The following is a 17,583-nucleotide window of genomic DNA, read 5'->3' on the forward strand; positions in this document are numbered from 1 at the left end:
TACTAATTTATATCTAACCTTAAAGATGTATCGAAGCTGGACTATGGATTGAAACTGGGGGGCTGCTAAGGAAGACCAATGCCGGAGCCTAAATATCTGCTTCAAGCGCGAGGTCAGAAAATAAGACGCTCTTTTTAAACAGAGTTGAAAATCCTGACTGTAAAATCAATGCATCGCCATCCATGGTCAAGAATGTTACTGAACTGCCTGCAGGCAACCAACCGGTGACGTGACAGGGTGAAATGAGCTGCCAAGCCAGTTTGACAAACTTAGCCAAGTTGGATAAGATCATTTTGTCCACCCACCTTGACACAAACATTCAAACGATGACACTGGTGAGCAGGGGAGAGACGCCATGATGTCAGCAGCCAGGTGATAATATACAGAACCTTTTGCAGCACCAAAGCAGATGTATTTCAATTATTTGAAAACCTAGAGCGGTCCAGACGTCAATGGCCTCAGTGTCGGTGCAACCATGATACTGATGATGATGATGATGATCATCATCATCACCCTGCATTGCTTAATTTTGTCAGGACATGTTAAATGTTCTCAGATCATATTAAAAGTTCGTATTATAACTGGCTCATATTTTGACGTTTGAATAATAGTACAACAGCATTAGAACGCATCAGGCTAAGTACAGCTCTGCAGCGTGTGCGTAAAAAGCACTTCCTGTTATACCATCTGCAGTTCATTTTGGCTGTGACGTGTGCGTCGCTACTGTGCACCGCTGTTGCGCACCGCCTCCACAGACACCCACACGTCACGTGAACTTTGAACTCATAACTTGAATGCGTTCTGTCGCAGTGTAAACAAGGTCCACTCTGACACAGCCTCCGACCCTGGTGCAGAATAGGAATGGCAGAGCCCAGCAGGATCCTGATAAAAGGAGGTAAAGTTGTGAATGAAGACTGCTCCGTGATCAGCGACGTCTACATAGAAAATGGGAAAATAGCTCAAGTTGGCCCGAACCTTCAAGTCCCAGCGGGAGTTCGAGTCATCGATGCCACGGGTCGACTGGTGATCCCCGGCGGCATTGATCCCCACACTCACATGGAATTGACACTCATGGGCGCCAAGAGTGTTGACGACTTTCACATCGGAACGAGGGTGAAGATACTTTATATTCAACATACATGATAGAAACCAACTGCAGTAATGATGCGTGGCTTGGTCATTAAATTCTGCCTCTGAGCAACTCAACCTTTATCCAGTTCCTGTTTTCAGCATGTGAACACTGAAGCTTTATCCTAAACTACTCTAGTCATATATCATAATGTATGTGCTGGTTATATTGTGTGTCAGTGATCTGAAGAATATAATCATCTCAGAGCACAAATCATCACCACAATCCTGTGAACTGAAGTTTGAAGTTCATGAGCGTTTTAACAGACATCCTTTTGCTTCTGATTCAAAGCGCCTTATCACAGACGGCGAGTTATGCAATGTTGTGTGAGATAAAAGAGGTCGGGAAAAATACACCTAAAATGAATTTGTGCAGAAACAGGACTTCTGTGGAGCGTTCAGGAGTTCAGGTAAAACATTAACAGTTTGTTTGGAAGTTTGCCTTCAAACCCGCTCAGTTCCAGGTTGATTGGGATGTATGAAGGAAATGTGCTTGGATTCATGCGTACGAACGGTTTCATACATCTGGATTTCATTTTGTGCGCAAGCCGTTTTCTGGATTTGTGCATATGACATGTTTCAGTAGGAAATCGAATATTATATAAGTGTATGTTTATTTCATACTGAGCCTCAGTCCATTGTCAGCGTTACTCTGTAATATATTACATTAATGATTAAGTTATGTACATTCACCAGGCCGCTGTAGCCGGAGGGACAACAATGATCCTGGACTTTGCCATCCCCACGAAAGGGCAGTCTCTCCTGGAGGCCTATGACGTCTGGCGTAGCCGAGCTGACCCCAAGGTCTGCTGTGACTACTCGCTGCACGTCGCCGTCACGTCGTGGAGTGACGAGGTGAACGAGCAGATTCAGCTCAGAAATGAACATGTTTTGGGAAACAGACGTGTCTGTTAAATGAAAGACTTCTGTCTTTGCTCTATGTCAACAAAACCTTTTTATTTTTCTCCAGCTCAAAAAAGAGATGGCGATACTGGCCAAAGAGAAGGGAGTCAACTCCTTTAAGATGTTTATGGCCTATAAAGGTTTGTACATGCTGCGGGACCCTGACCTACATCGTGCCTTCGCCCAGTGTAAGGAGATCGGCGCTATAGCTCAGGTGCATGCTGAGAATGGAGACCTGATTGAAGAGGTTCGTGTGAACACTTGTTTTTTTTCATTGAGTGAATTAATAGATGTTTCCCTATTCAGGATGTTATTTATCCAGTAAAAAAATATTCTCTGCATCTGTATCTGCTCATCCATTCAATGATCTGATTACCTACATGTAACCTCAGCTGGGATATGGCTCCAACCTCCCTGTGGTTTACACAGGATAAGGAAATGGATGGAAATACAATTTCTTTTACTCTGATTTCATGGCAACAATTCACCACTAGGGGGCAGCAAATACTAAACAAATAAATTGTGTGTCTTCTGGAGAATAGTTGTGTTGACACTGAAAAGTGTAATATACACTTTAAGTAGTATATACTTAAAAGTACAAAAGTAATTGTACTTTTAAGACAAACGTTTTATTTGAAATCATGTATGATTTGTAATTTCTGAAATGTGCGACAGACAATGATGCATTATTTCTGTTTGAGCCTGAGAAACTTGTGCTTTGATTTGCTGGCTATGTTTTAAAATCTTTGTGAAAATGGTTGTGTTATATCTGTGTCTTCTTATAACCTGCTTCCTCCCTTCTCTGCACTAACGCTGGTGTTGTTAGCCATCCATCTCCTTTACGCTGTCTTGTTGTTCCCCCTTCCCGCTGGGACCTGACAGGGAGCTAAGAAGATGCTGTCTATGGGCATCACGGGGCCCGAGGGCCATGAGCTGTGTCGGCCCGAGGAGGTGGAGGCTGAGGCCACCCAGCGGGCCATCACGATCGCCAACGCTGTCAACTGCCCGCTGTATGTGGTTCACGTTATGAGCAAAGCTGCTGCCAAGGTGGTGTCGAATGCGCGGAGAGAGGGTGAGTGTTGGTCTGCTGCCACCTGCTGCTGGAAAAGAGAAAGGTCAAGAGTTGACAGTCCTGCATGCGTTTGCTTTGTCACGCTTTCTAAAGTTCAGGCAGTCAGAAGTTCCACTTGATTTGTTTTTTGTATTTATTTTTTATCAAAGTGGAAAACAAGCCGAGTCACATGATCTTTCTGTAGGTCGTGTGGTGTTTGGGGAGCCCATTGCAGCTGGATTGGGCATAGATGGTACCCACTACTGGGACAAAGACTGGGCTCATGCTGCTGGATATGTCATGGGCCCTCCCATCAGACCCGACCCCTCCACACCTGGGTACCTCATGGACCTACTGGCCAAGTAAGTGGCACTCAAGAAAGTCTATGGACTATACAAGTCTCATGAGAATATATATTAAATGTGCTTTACAATTAATGTTTCAGTTGGAATGTTGTAAATGTTATATATATTGGAGGACAAGGAGAATAATTTAGTGTAATACAGACTACAATTTACACAGAGGGGCTGTTTTTAAATTTAGAGAGCCTTGCCAATGACTAAATAAGTAAAAGTGTGACTATTAGTTTATGTGTTTGTATTGTTCCTTCCATGAATGTATTTCTCATCCAACTTGCTAGTGATGACCTGAGTCTGGCAGGAACGGACAACTGCACCTTCAACGTGTGTCAGAAGGCTCTCGGTAAAGATGACTTCTCCAAGATCCCCAACGGCGTGAATGGAGTGGAAGACAGGATGTCTGTCATCTGGGAGAAAGGAGTGGTGCGTGCTGGTGCCATTGATTCACTGAGACTTTAAACAACCGTTCCATACAGAAATCTAAATTCAGATGTTAATCGACTTTGTGCCGCTGGAAATAGAGTTGTTTATTGCAAAAAAAATATTCTGGAAGTGCAATCAAAAATCAACACAATCAAAAATGACGATATCTGGCATCTCTGGCAAGGATACACTGAGGTATGCAGAAATCAGAGTGCATGCAAATGCTTTTAGATTTAGCTAGCTTTTTCAAATCAAGTCAAATATTGAGGTTTGTGGAGGATTACATCGTGCCATACAAGCTGGGTGGAGTAGGGGGGGGGGGTTCTTCAGAAGTAAAGGAAAAGACTGCAACTCCATTTCTGGTCAAAAAAACACATTCAAATTTCCATTAGCATGAAGGTGATATATTCTTATATTTGGGTGACTGATTTCATCCATCCATCCAGTCACAGGAGTTGTTGGAGCCTAATCCCAGCTTGTTATGGGAAAGAGATATGGGAAAGTGTTGATTGATGGGTGAATTGGTAGCAGCAGCTATTATTCCAATTCTTGTCATTATCTATGTAATTGTAGTGTCCAAAGATAAAGAAGCGGAATGAAGCATAAAACAGGAAAAGCCAAAGGCTTAACCTCACGTTAAATTCTTGCTGTGAAATATCCCTGTTTATACGTCTCATGTCAGGTGGTAACTTCTTTCTGTGATGGCGTGTCATTGAGGAGGACATGGAAGGTGTTCTAGACTGACGGGGTTCCTGTGAACAATAATATGAGTCATCCTTTGCACCCTGTATGTGCATCTCCAGTGTACATTTTGCATTGCTTTTGAAGCATGCATATTCAGAACTGCACTCACCGGTGTGAACGCATTCCTGTATTTCTATAAGTTGAAAAAGAGGTCAAGCGACGGAGCTGCAGGATTCTGCGGTTGTTCAGTTGTTGTTTTCTCACCTTTGTTCAGTGAAGTGTTTCAGAAGGCCGCCGCATGCAGCAGCAGATCTTTCACATCTGATGATATTTTGGATGGAAATCAGTCGCCTGCCGCATATTTAGGGACTGACCTTTGGTCATCCGCGCTGAACCTTTAATCAACGTGGCTCTTTGTGTGTTTCCTCCCCTCAGCACAGCGGCAAAATGGACGAGAATCGGTTTGTCACCGTCACCAGCACGAATGCAGCAAAGATCTTCAACTTCTACCCACAAAAAGGGCGTATCGCCAAGAACTCAGATGCTGATGTGGTCATATGGGATCCGAAAAGGACAAGGTGAGGCTCTAAAGCCAGAACGCTTCAGAAACAGGCGGAAACGCCGCTAGGTTACTTTCTGCTTCTGACAAGCATGAGTTCCTCTCATATGGCAATGGTATCAGCATCAATGCCTGCAGGTGGCGCTGCAGGAACACGGGGCAATCTTCACAGGAGGTCTTGAGTGGGCTGAATACGATTAGGTGTAGGAAGTTTAGTAGTAAATATTGAAGTATAGAGATACTACTGCTACTGTACTTTTGGCTTGTCCTGTGAGGGGTCGCCACAGCAACCCAACCTTCTCCACTTCACCCTGTCCTTTGCATCGTCCTCCCCAACACCAGCCACTCTCATGTCCTCCCTCACTACGTCCATGTATCTTCCCCTGGGTCGACCTCTAGCCCTGTTCCCTGGCAGTACCATCCTCAGCATCCTTCTACCGATATAGTCCCTGTCTCTCCTCTGGACATGTCCAAACCATCAAAGTCTGGTCTCTCTGACCTTGTCTCCAAACCGTCTAACCTTCACTGTCCCTCTCATTGTCTCATTTCGAATCCTGTCCAACCTGGTCACTCCCAAGGAGAACCTCAGCATCTTCATCTCCTCCACCTCTAGCTCCGCCTCCTGTCTTTTCCTCAGAGACACTGTCTCTAAGCCGTCCATCATGGCTGTCCTCACCACTGTCTTGTAGACCTTTCCCTTCATCCTAACTGACCCTCTCCTATCACAGAGCACACCTGATACTTTCCTCCCCCCGTTCCAGCCTGCCTGCACACGATTCTCCACTTCCTTTCCACATTCTCTCCATCACTCTGCTCTGCTGACCTTGACCTTCTTTACATCTATTCCTTGTAACTTCACTGTTCCCCCTGGGACCTTCTCATTTGTTTTACTCCTGCTCACCTTCATTCCTCTCTTTTCTCAAGCAGACCTCCACTTCCTCCTGCCGACCACAATGTCATCTGCAAACATCATATTCCAAGGAGCTTCCTGTCTCACCTCATCTGTTAGTCTATCCATCACCATGGCAAACAAGAGCTCAGAGCTGATCCCTGATCCACCTCTACAAAACTCCCCTGCTGCCATACAACAGTGAAGATAGTGCAGTAACATACAGGCAGGTAAAAAGAGAAGCATCTTTAATCTTCTTTTACCTCAACACACACACACACACACACTCTAAATTGATTACATATTTACTCCATCCAGAGTCAGGATTTCATCACTCATCAAAGCATAAGACAGTTTTGTACATAAATCAAACTCATCTGTTATTAAACTGCTGAAGTGATTAATTTTATTTCTATGTTGGGTCACTTTTGTAAGGAAGCTACATTCAGACGCCGTCAGTGGGTCGATGCTGAATGCTGATGGGTGACTTTGAAGCACAGGGCCCTTATTATTCAGGCTACTGTCTCTAACTATATCAGAATAGCATAAAGCTGTGTTTCAAAAGGAATCGTGCGCTTGTCTCTTTACATTCCTCTATTAAGCTAACAAAGTCCCCGGCAGAAAGCGATGGAAAATGTGCTGAGCTGTGGCGCACATTCCCAGCCTGTGTGCTGTCGGACATTCAGACTTATATAATGCAATGCTCCGTTTCCTGGAGAATCTGGGCTGAGCCCCTCCGGGGAGTCACTGGTGAGACTTAGAGAGAAACGCATTTATGTAATTTGCTCTAAATGAATTCACTGGTTCCGTCTTTGAAGCCAGTGTGGGACCTGACACCTAGATTCCGTCCTCTGGGCCACACCTGTTTGTCTCGCTGTTGTATGTGTTTGTGTCTCTCTGCTAATGCTACACCCCTCAAGCATGAAAGCTTCTTGTGTGTCATTGTCACAGCCATGAATTCATCTGTGAAACTGCACAATTAATGAGTTCATTTAAGTCCCTGTCACTTTGCAACACGCGGGGCCAGGGGCCACAAACCGTTACGTAACCACTGCTGCCTGGGAAGCTCCGTCGATGGCCTTGTGTCTCATAATAAGGCTGCTTGAATAACGAGGACGTGCCTTGTTGTCTCAGCGCGTGATGCATGACGCCTGGAGTCTAGCTGCACAAATCAACAGGAAATGGGAATGTGCAAATGGTTCAAGAAAGACTCACCAAAATAAGTTAATTCAGTGTGTTTAATGGAACCAGCTGTCATGTTTGTCTCTCTGTTTTCTGTTGATTTAGTCTTTTATTCTGATGTTTCATTGGACAGACATCGTCGGTCTGAAATGTGCCCAGCATGGTATTGGTCTGTTCGTTTTACTCTGCAGCTCCATAGAGCGTTTGGAGTGTTTCAGCTTGTTATTTTGGTTTACATTCATTCATTTCCTTAACTGCTTAATCTAAGATCTGGGTCGTGGGATCTCCTGGCTCCAATCCGAGTGGTCTACTGGCGAGAGGCAGGGTACACCCTGGACAAGCCGCCAGCCAGTGACTCAGTTTTGATTCATTTTCAAACATTTACGCTAACTAACCAGCACCAAATGGCAAACACATAAAGTCAACGCCGGCGCCAGAGGCCTAGGTTTATTACTATGTACTACTTGCTGTCACCTTAATTCCAACTTTTACTCATGGAAGATCAGATCAATCAGTGGCTGATCGGTGTGTGTGTATGTGTGTATATTGTCAACATGTCATTTGAAGTTATAACCGTCGTAAAAAGCAATAGCATGAAGAGGAGAAATTAAAGAAAAATGAAACAGAAGATCTAAGAATCTTAGACTGAAAATAATTACTGCACAAACAATCTTGAATTCACATTAGAAAGATGTTATTGCAGCGGATAAATAAAGCTATGGCAGTAATGGCAGTTTGTTTGGTGATGGCTGTGTTCTTGTCGTTCATCAAATCTCCTTCGCATTGAACGTACAGCGCAGCCTTTCCATGGAGGACGTCAAGTGAGAAAAAGGTGCAAATAATACAAAATATTATGTTACGAGTTTCCGCAAATGAAGCGGGCTGCATGTGAGCGAGTGCATCTGGATTTGTTTGACAGCGAATGAGATGCATGAAGCTTTCACAACGCGCACATTGTCCTTTTTCAGCTCGGTGGACGTGATTGCCTCACTTATCACAAAGGTTCCATGTGGTGAAGCGGCCTAGCTAGACGTTGTCCATCTGTTTGTAACCCTGCTGTCGTGTCTTTGCGTCTCGGTAGGAAGATCTCAGCTAAAACCCACCACCAGGCTTTGGACTACAACATCTTTGAAGGCATGGAGTGTCACGGCGTGGCGGTCGTAACCATCTCCAGAGGCAAAGTGGTCTACGAGGAGGGGAAACTGAATGTGTCACCAGGACACGGCAAATTCATCCACAGGGAGCCCTTCTCTGAATACGTTTACAAGCGTATAAAGCAACGGGAGCAGGTCAGTCAAATCCAGCGAGATTCGTAGAATGTATGAAACATTATTTAGTCTCTGCAGTGAGGGTGGTAAAATATTAAAGATGCATTAATCATTTTAATGATCGTTTTAATATTTTAAGTAAAATAAATTACAGCCGCTCTAAAGCTGCAATTGAGCGTGTGATTCTGCTAAGCTAAGCTAATTGGTTGTTTCATTTTTTACTGCACAGGATGATGTCAACTCTTGTGTAATGCAATACACAATAAGTAGTTATACTCCTTCTCACTTGTGAAGCTCTTTGGGGGTTAAGGTTCGATGAATCCACGGCGAAAGTTCTTCCTTTAAAGTCAGCATAAATAAAATATAGCTTACATTAAAAGCTCTGATCAGAGGGCTTGAAATCCATGTTTATGATGCATTTAAAGCAACTAGATCCTGATGAGATCCTTCAAACTTAGTTCATTTGAGCTTTCCCTGTGCTTTCTGTCCGGGCCTACAGGTGAGGAAGCCTGCGGCCGTGGTCAGGAAGCCCTACGAAGGAAAAGTCGCTTCTCTCACAAAGGATGACTAGGAGCATGAAAGGCACTTTGAATCTCCGGCTGCGTGTCTCCGGCCACCAAAGCCAAACCGGCCGAGTGCTGCCTCAGATATACAGCAGTTAACACCTTCACAATTTAAAATGTGCTTCTATTAAAGTGTAATCCTTAGAATTATATTCGATCTCACAAGCATTACATTAGTTTTCACCTCAAAGCATGACAATTTGATGTATGCATGATTTAATTGTTAAAGAAATCGCATGTACTTTTATTATCCTGTCAGTAAAGCTAGATTTATGTCTCCAACTGGTCATTATATAATTTCCAACACATTTGGCTTCAATACTCATTGCCATTGGTTACGAGGACGGATGTTTCTGACCCATCGCTGTGACAATAAAATGCACTAACATAAAAGTACTGGGGTTTACTTTGCTGTATATATCTGTGTATAATGATATTCAGCAGGACTGGACATTATCTTATGGACTACATTCATCTCCTTCCATGTTAACCGCTCTGTGTTGTTGTTGCTGAGCGTCATGTGGCAGTTTCCTATTGGACTGGCATGTTTTTCTGCCACAGGCCAGCTGAGACATAATGTGAGTTTATGAGGTTGATACACGGGTCAGCTGCAGCGTGAGTCACAGAAGGCCTGCACATCCTTGAGGTGCACCACTGCCCTCCCCGTTGCTCACGCAGCAGAGGCGATGGCTTGGGGTGGGAAGAGTGTGATCTGCCCTTCTGACTCCTGGAGACTTAGGAGGACTTATAGCATTGTAGTCGAGACACACCAACTGAGACCAGAGAGACGAGGCAGAGACCGTATATATATCAAAGAAAAATCACAACAAAACAGAACATAATGACCAATATCTTTGTTTCATTAAGTTTGCAACAACAATAAATTCTGCCATGTTGCTTTTGAACCAGCACAATGAAGTAAAACACAAATCTAAGCAAATGTGTTGTTTCACTTCAACAAATTATACAATCGTACTTACTTATTAAAACTGAACTGTCTTGACAAGCCACGATCAATGTCATTTTACAAAGAACATTTGAAAGAAAAAGTCAGGACTAACGCTCGATTATGAAGTGAGTGAAAAAAATAACCTAGACAATTCTTATCAGCAAGGTATTTAAAAAACATTTTTTTACCTTTATTTAACCAGCTTGAGAATTCATTATCTTTTGCAATAACGACCTGGACCTAAGCTGCATGTTTTTATTGGTGGGAGGAAGCTGGAGAACCCAGTGAGAACCCGGAGAGAACCCACGCAGACACAGGGAGAACCCGGAGAGAACATGCAAACTCGCCTTCATCCTCCAGGTGACACCGGCAAGGCGGCGCAGCTGCTTCGTTCTGCGTTTCTCACGTATCACAGTAGTTCTGGTCTGGTAAAAATAAAATAATAATAAAGTAGTTCAGGTCTTGTCTTGAACAAAAGTCCCGAGTCCACCCTGTCCGAGACCGAGAGCGACCTAGAGATTTATGCTTTTATTGATGACTCGGCTTTTAAATTAAGAGCTATAATATAAACATAATTTCACTTATTACATCATGCCCATTATATAACATAGGAGATGACAGCATTCCATGATGAATCAAGACCAAACTGAGGATGATCCTTGAGATAATATATATATATATATTTAGGATTGATCAACACTGTATGAAAGTCAACACATAATTCTAGACTTGGTGGAAGCTGCTTGTTTCATAATTCACATCTTTCGTTTAGATTGATGATGGAGGCCATGGATCCTTTATCTTATTAAGAATACCAAACAGCTGCTAATAAGCATACCTCAGTCATCATCTTAGATAATCTGCAGTGAACAGTCCTGTTCCTTCGCTCACACTCATGTCCCAGGTGGTAGTGATTTCATGACCTTGCTGTGAAGCTTTTATTTCCTCCACATTCTTTTTCCAACCCGTTCATATTTAATTGAAGGTGATTTAACTGGCCATCGTGCACAACAGCAGTAGATTCACGGGCGTGTCTGCATTTGTTACCCATTACACAGCAGCTGCAGGACGAGCTGTGATATATTGTGATTATATCATTGCTGGGGGGCATCATCTGGCTCCACACAGATTTGCATCAGTGTCTCCATTGATGTTACACAATAAGTTACCAAGAGCGTAAGGTAATAAGGGCAATGACCAATGTCTCAGTTTTGCTATGTTTGGCTTTGGCTTTCCACAAAAGTATTTTGTTATATAAGTTAGAGACTGGAAAGTACAAGTAGTTCAACTGCAGAGTGTTCTTCAAAGCTAAGCTTAACTTCAAAATATTTCTACATATTTCCTTGAAATACTGAGGGAAAAAAATGCATTTATTCAGAAGCAATGAATGACATACGCTATATATAAATACTCGTTTTATTAGTTTCAACTCACGTCCTTAGTTTATTTGCTGAGAAATATTCTGAGAACTTCTTCACACAATTGTGTGTGGATCCTGTTTGGGCCTGAAGAGCAGAGGGCACCAAAAATACGGCTGGAAAATAGATAGAAAAGAAACCTAGAATGTCACAGTTACATACATAGAGCTGTACAAACAACCGGTGATGCATACCTTCAAATAGAATGCCGTGAGGGAGCCGGTCCTCTTCTTTAACCTCTTCCTTAGGATTTTGGCGTGCAGGTATTCCACTCTGGCATCGGCAGCGGTGGAGAAGAATCGCTCGCAGACCATGATCCTCAGCTGAGCGGACTTGGCAGCCATCAGAGCCATAAGGAGGAGGAAAATCAGGATGGCAACCAATGGAACCAAGGAGCTCTGAAGCAGCAGCTTGGGTTCGGGGAGGCACTTCTTTTCAAACAGGCTCACAGTGTAGGAAAAGTCTTTCTGGTGAGTTTCCTGGCTGAACGGTATTCCGATTACAGCTGCAACCTCCTGAGAAGACAAAGGGATCGTGTGTGTGTGTTCAGCGGCTGTTTCATAGCTGAGCTAAGCTGAAGAAGCGTCATTGTTATCAGCATGCTTACCTTAATGCTCATCAGCAGCGGGACGTGCAAAGGTTCCAGCGCCGACAACTTCACCGTGACAATGTCAATGAAGCAGTACAGCAAGGCATCCACTGCTATAAACATGACCCACACTGCAAAATGGGACGCGACTGGGAAGCCAAATTTCAGGATGGCTCTCCCCTCTCCGGCGGTGGGCCTGACGGCGGGGATGCTGGGGTGCAGCTTCTCCTCCTTCGGCGTGAGGGGGAGGACGTGGGCCTTTCCAGCCGCCTTCTGCTTCTGGTCAAAAGAGACAAATCTGCTGCTGATGAAGACGTTTTTGTGCTTCACGTCCTTGCGGAATCGTTTCACGTGCGCCACTGTAGCCACCGTGAGAAGGAGGAAGCCGATGGCAGGGAACAGCCGTTCGGCCGCAGAGGAAACCGTGCTCATCACGGACTGCACGAACTTCACTGTTTCGTTCAGCCTCTGCTCTGCTTCACTGAGTTTCACCCTGAATTGTTCTGATTCCAGTCGGGGAGAAACCTTTAGCTGGGAGTCGAGGTTCAAAACCCCAAAATCAGCAATGCCGTTGAGCATGCTTTCCACCCACTGCAGCATCTCCACGTAGTTTCTGAATGGCTCAATGATGGCAGCCTTCTTTGCATTCAGGTTGCAAATCATACTTCTGCCCAGACCTGTGAGGTTCTCCAAGGTGTTGCTTATGTTTCTGAGGACCACTAAACTGGTTCCAGCGGTAAGGAGCAGATTCCGACTCTTCTTCATAAAAATGGAGATCATAAATAGAGTCCCTAAGCATCTTACTCTCTTTGACAAGATGAGAGCAACCGCCAGAAGAGCCCCGAAACAGCAGGCAATCCCTCCAGCCACTGCCAGCTCATAGCTCTGTGTGAAGAGGAGGTACAGCAGGAGCAGGGAGCTGAGGAGGATGCTGGAGAAGCTGCAGGTGAGGAGGAGGAGGAGAGTTTGTTGAAAGCCATCCTTTTTACCAGTTGTGAAAATATCCACAGACAGATTACAGAGATCCTTGACGGACATCCCTGAGAGAAGCATCCCGATACGATAGCGAGGAGAAGCCCCTTATTGGACGAAATTAGGCCATGCAAATCTTGACAGGCATTCTTGTCTGTGTGCAGTTCACTGGCTCCTTATATGAGGCACAAACAGGAAGTCCACTGGTGAGCGTCAGTCATTTGTGACTCAGCCCTATTTTAGACCAAAAGCAGAAGCACGCAAAGGACTGATGCAAGGCCAAATTCTGAGCGCATGGGAGAATCCTTTGTAAACTGGTGTAAGGACAAGTGTGTGTGCACGGCATTACACTCCGAATGTATGCATGCAATCAGCTTTAAAGGAACAGTTCGAAACTGTAATTTTCGTATCACCGTGGAAGGTCAGGGGTCGTTTATTAATGCGCAAAGTGTTTCTAGCGCGTCGTAAGTAAATACCGTTACTGCTTTCTTCTGATCCTCTGAACTTGTTTTAAAGCATATAAACTGGTTATTGGCTTCATGGTCACCGTGCAGGTTCCATGGGTTGCATTATGGGAAATGTAGGATCACAAACTAGCCATTAGGATTTTTCAACTTCGGTTGAACATGTATGTCTAACAAGTCAGGTTTTTAAAATATAAGGTTCTCATTGCAGTTTATATCAAAAGCAGTGACACTTGTTTTGTTTGTGTGTGTGTGTGTGTGTGTGTGTGTGTGTGTATCTCAGTATCACCCAACATCTTGGCATCAGTGTAATATCAATTTTTTATTTTTTTATTTGAAAAATAACTTACATAAATCTCTGTACTCAACCATACTTTACCAAGACATAGCCTTGGCATTAACACATTGCACCAAAAAAGAGAAAATAAAAAGGCATTCAAAAGGATATATAACGTATGTCTTTGTCATCATGTGAGGCATTTTTCCTCTTCCGAAGTGCGTATCGGTCTATTCATAGCCTGTCTGTTCAAATAGTGACATCCAAAAGGTATGTACAGTGAAAATAAATATGAAACTATAGTGTAACTTGTTCCAGCAACAAGCTTTTCTTGGAAACATATTGTTATTGTATGGAAAAGGAATAATGCCTCACTTCATTTTCATTCAGACATACTGCAACTGTAAGATTCATCGACTTCCCAGACACGAGAAGCATTTATAATTACTAAAAAATAGAAAATAAAAAATAAACTGGTCTTGGCTTTAAATAAAACTAACAAAAATATAGTAAATTAATTTCATTTTCATCAAAACAAGAAGAAAATAAAAGAACAATTTCTGTGGCAAAATCCCTTATTTGAACTTGTGATTCGCTCACCTTCACAAACAGTGCCAGTAACATTAACCACAGCAATATACGCCTCTTGCACGTTGGCTGTTTCTTGATTAAGTAAAGACCTCTCGCTGTACCAATACAGATTATTTTTGCATGTTTGTCAATACTGAAATAAAATACACTTGCAATCACAACTGCTTCGTCAACCTCAATTAAATACAAAATATTTTCCTTGTTACTTTTTTCTCAAAAACCTGAACGAAAACGTGGTCTTTGGGAGGGGGTGGGGGGGTGGAATGTTTCCATCAAAACTTCAATAAATGGCCAAGGAGGACCACAAAAGAACACATTTGTAGTTGAGCTCAATTTAAGGTGAGGGAGAAAATTCATGAAGTTGACATGCACTGTACAAGAAACTGCAAAAATCCCAAATATCATCTTTATCAAAACATGCTGAGTTACTACTGTAAGGTGTGCCCAAGCCATGTTGCAGAAAATGCTTTTCAACATGCTTGTTAAACCAATCAAATGTAAAAAATCAAATGTCATACTGAAACAATACAGAACTGTAAAAGATCCAACAGTCCTGAAATCTGGACAGTATCAGGGGACTGAATAATGGTAGTCAAGATTCCGATGAGAAGTACCCCGGGACAAGAAAGAAAAAGAGAAACATGTACATACTGTTCATCTTTATATGGTGTGAGCCTTTTACACTGAAATAAATAATTTACATTGATTTTCATTATCACTTTTTGTTACATAAACATTTTCTGTTAAATAACTCCAACGGTTTTCTTTAAGTTTCCCTTTTCTGCATTGTCTGCGAGCCACGGACTCATGAATGGTCTAAAGAATGAGAAACCATATATATATATATATATATATATATATTTCTTCTTTTCAATCACAATGTTGCATTCACTCCCTTTGAAAACCATGCACTAGTGAAATTTATCTAAAAATAATATAAATTGTTGAAAATGGCTGTTTTATTTCTATCTGTTTTATTTCTTTTTCTTCATCTTTTTTGCAAGTTGCAGCCTCAAGAAAATAATTACCTTTTTTAATTTTTTTATTCAGTTAAATTTGTGTCCATGCAAATGAACAAAAAGGAAAAAAAAATATTTTGTCATTTCATTTTCATACAATATATCAACAGAGAAAGAACAATGGTAGATTGTACGTCTTTTTCATGGGGTTAAAATAATGACTGTATATTCTGGAGTGTTGATAGTAGTCACTTCTATAGAGCCTCTTCTTAAGGACTTCTAGTGATTGAAAAAGGACAGTTTGATTCAGCACAAAAACCTAAAGTATGCGGTGGGTTTCTTTTGGGGTTTGGGGGGAATGCGGATTCAAGCTGGGACACACCTCGCCCCCAAAGTGACGGCCTCCAAAACTCCATCTACACAGCTAGGTCTGTTGGCGTGGCGTGACCAAGCAGCTGGCTAGAAACATGGTCGCCCCTTTGTACACAAGTAGATTGACATTAAAAGAAAAACAAACAAATTAAAAGAAAAGAGTAGAAGCAGAACATTTATTTTTCAACCGAAAGGGGCTCCTGTGGAACTGGTTTAGAGGTTCTCAGTACTGACCCCCCCCCCCCCCCCCCTTCCCATGGCTTCAAACAGGATGAAAACCTGGAATTGACGGATTCCTCGTGCTAAGGAGTTCATTCCAGCTTCCTCCAAACAATAACTTCAACTCCCGGCAATCCCAGCCGCCAGGCGCTTGCAACACGCTTCGCCACGTGCGCAATGTTTTTGCTTAAAACACAGGGCCCACGTTTGCACCCCTAGAAACAGGCTCAGAAGACACAACATCAAGCATGCAGTGTAACCGGGGGGGCCGTGACCTGTCATCGCAACACGGGCTTGCTACAACAACGCTATCAGTCCACACGCTGCTATGACCGAGAGAAGCTGTCCAGCGAGGATTGGGAAGCTCTTCTTGTCAGTGGGGCCAGAGTAGGGTCCACCAATGAGGAAGGGGGAAAGAGCTTGAACCAGCCAATCACCATGTTGGACAGGTCCAGCTCGTCTAACAGTATCTGAACTGCTCCCATGAAAGATTTATGGTCCATACGTCCATAGTCGCCCCAAACGATAACCTGCAGGAAAGAACACCCACAAATCAATCTAATGGATGAGTCGAGGTGAAAAATGAGACTTTACGTTTTTAGGAAGCCTAATTCTAACCTGTAAGACCTTCCCTCCTGGACTCTCCTCAAACGGCAGTTGCTGCTGGTAAAGAGGGTCCAGTGTTTTTCTTGCTACTCTTGTTTTCTTTTTGGCTATGCAGACTCCGTTCTCCAGAAGGTAGACCTTTACATAGGGTGCTGAGAAGAGAGGCCAGAAGACCTTTGATTCTCATGCTTTCTTTTAGTGTGTAATCATTGCCTATGGCCATGAGTGTGACTGTCGGAATTACCTGGCAGTGCCTTGGAACCTGGTTTTCCCACAAGGCCGCGGGCTCTAATGACCTCCACCTCCAGCGCTCCTTTCTTCTCCACCATACCAATCTGGATGTCACCTGAGCAACAAAAACAACAAACTCTTAGCTCTTGAGACTGACTCCATGTTTGATTTTGGAAAAGCTGCACACACTATCTTAGGCTTCACCAAATTAATTGAATTCTATACCAAGAATCACTGAGCCACCAGGTAACTATTAAGTGTAAAGGGATTATTTTGGCTCTCACCCATTGGCGGAGTCGCCAATGTCTGTCGTCCGACCAGCTGGGCGGGGCCGAGACCATCCAGAAAGTCACTGAACTGGGCATCTGAAGAAAGCCTCACCCCGGGGAAGATGAGACTGAAACGAAGACACACTGGTCATCATGGAGAAAGTTCATGAAGGCAAAGCAACAGCGGTGGGAGCTATTAACGCCATGAGGACCTGGAGGACCAGAGCCCAGCATGAGTAATCTAGTCAAGCTAAACTCCTCCCAGTACGACTTGTCTTTGAGAGCCTTCTTACTTTCCCTCAGAGCTGTAGCTGTTCATGCTGCCGTCCGTGGACTCCCGGCTGGCCTGCCGAGTCATCCTGCTCCTCATCTCCACCGCCAGGCCCGTTTCCGTGCTCCTCTGGATCGTGCTGCGCAGCTTCTTACCTCCCGCTTCTGCTCGCAGGTGCAAGAGAGAGAGAGAGAGAGAGAGAGGTGGAGATGGAGTGATAGAGATTGTCAGGAAGGCTTTCATGTAGATTACTTCTGAAATAAATGCTTTCATCGGCTCGCGGGCAAAAAAACAGACAAAGTCGATATCGCTGCAACAACCAAGCAGGGTCACCAAATGGAGCTGCAATACTCACAATAGAGCCCTTTGCCTATCCTGACCAGAGCA

General features: G+C 43.6%; 3 protein-coding genes across 3 annotated transcripts in view; 1 reads left to right on the plus strand and 2 right to left on the minus strand.

The window, feature by feature from the left end:
• The first annotated feature begins 861 nt into the window (after positions 1-861).
• On the plus strand, positions 862-9,271 carry dpys (dihydropyrimidinase). The gene is made up of 9 exons (XM_068754771.1): positions 862-1,113; positions 1,825-1,983; positions 2,099-2,278; positions 2,914-3,103; positions 3,288-3,444; positions 3,723-3,864; positions 4,984-5,126; positions 8,260-8,467; positions 8,946-9,271. The coding sequence occupies exons 1-9, from the start codon at positions 862-864 to the stop codon at positions 9,015-9,017; spliced, it is 1,503 nt and encodes a 500-aa protein (XP_068610872.1). The 3' UTR covers positions 9,018-9,271.
• Positions 9,272-11,391: 2,120 nt separating this feature from the next.
• On the minus strand, positions 11,392-13,018 carry LOC137917829 (dendritic cell-specific transmembrane protein). Its single transcript, XM_068760564.1, has 3 exons — positions 11,984-13,018; positions 11,571-11,891; positions 11,392-11,492 (listed from the first exon to the last, which is right to left on the minus strand). Exons 1-3 carry the CDS (start codon positions 13,016-13,018, stop codon positions 11,433-11,435), a joined length of 1,416 nt encoding a protein of 471 aa, XP_068616665.1. The 3' UTR covers positions 11,392-11,432.
• A 2,983-nt stretch (positions 13,019-16,001) lies between these two features.
• Positions 16,002-17,583, minus strand: part of rims2a (regulating synaptic membrane exocytosis 2a) — a 117,477-nt gene continuing 115,895 nt past the window's right edge. Inside the window, exons 29-33 of the mRNA XM_068755128.1 lie at positions 17,219-17,360; positions 16,941-17,053; positions 16,670-16,771; positions 16,438-16,577; positions 16,002-16,349 (exon numbers count right to left, since the gene is read on the minus strand). Coding sequence (XP_068611229.1) covers positions 16,146-16,349; positions 16,438-16,577; positions 16,670-16,771; positions 16,941-17,053; positions 17,219-17,360 — 701 coding nt within the window. The 3' untranslated portion in view covers positions 16,002-16,145. The remainder of the gene's footprint in view (positions 16,350-16,437; positions 16,578-16,669; positions 16,772-16,940; positions 17,054-17,218; positions 17,361-17,583) is intronic.

This window comes from Brachionichthys hirsutus, chromosome 3 (assembly GCF_040956055.1).
Source record: "Brachionichthys hirsutus isolate HB-005 chromosome 3, CSIRO-AGI_Bhir_v1, whole genome shotgun sequence".
Taxonomy (NCBI): domain Eukaryota; kingdom Metazoa; phylum Chordata; class Actinopteri; order Lophiiformes; family Brachionichthyidae; genus Brachionichthys; species Brachionichthys hirsutus.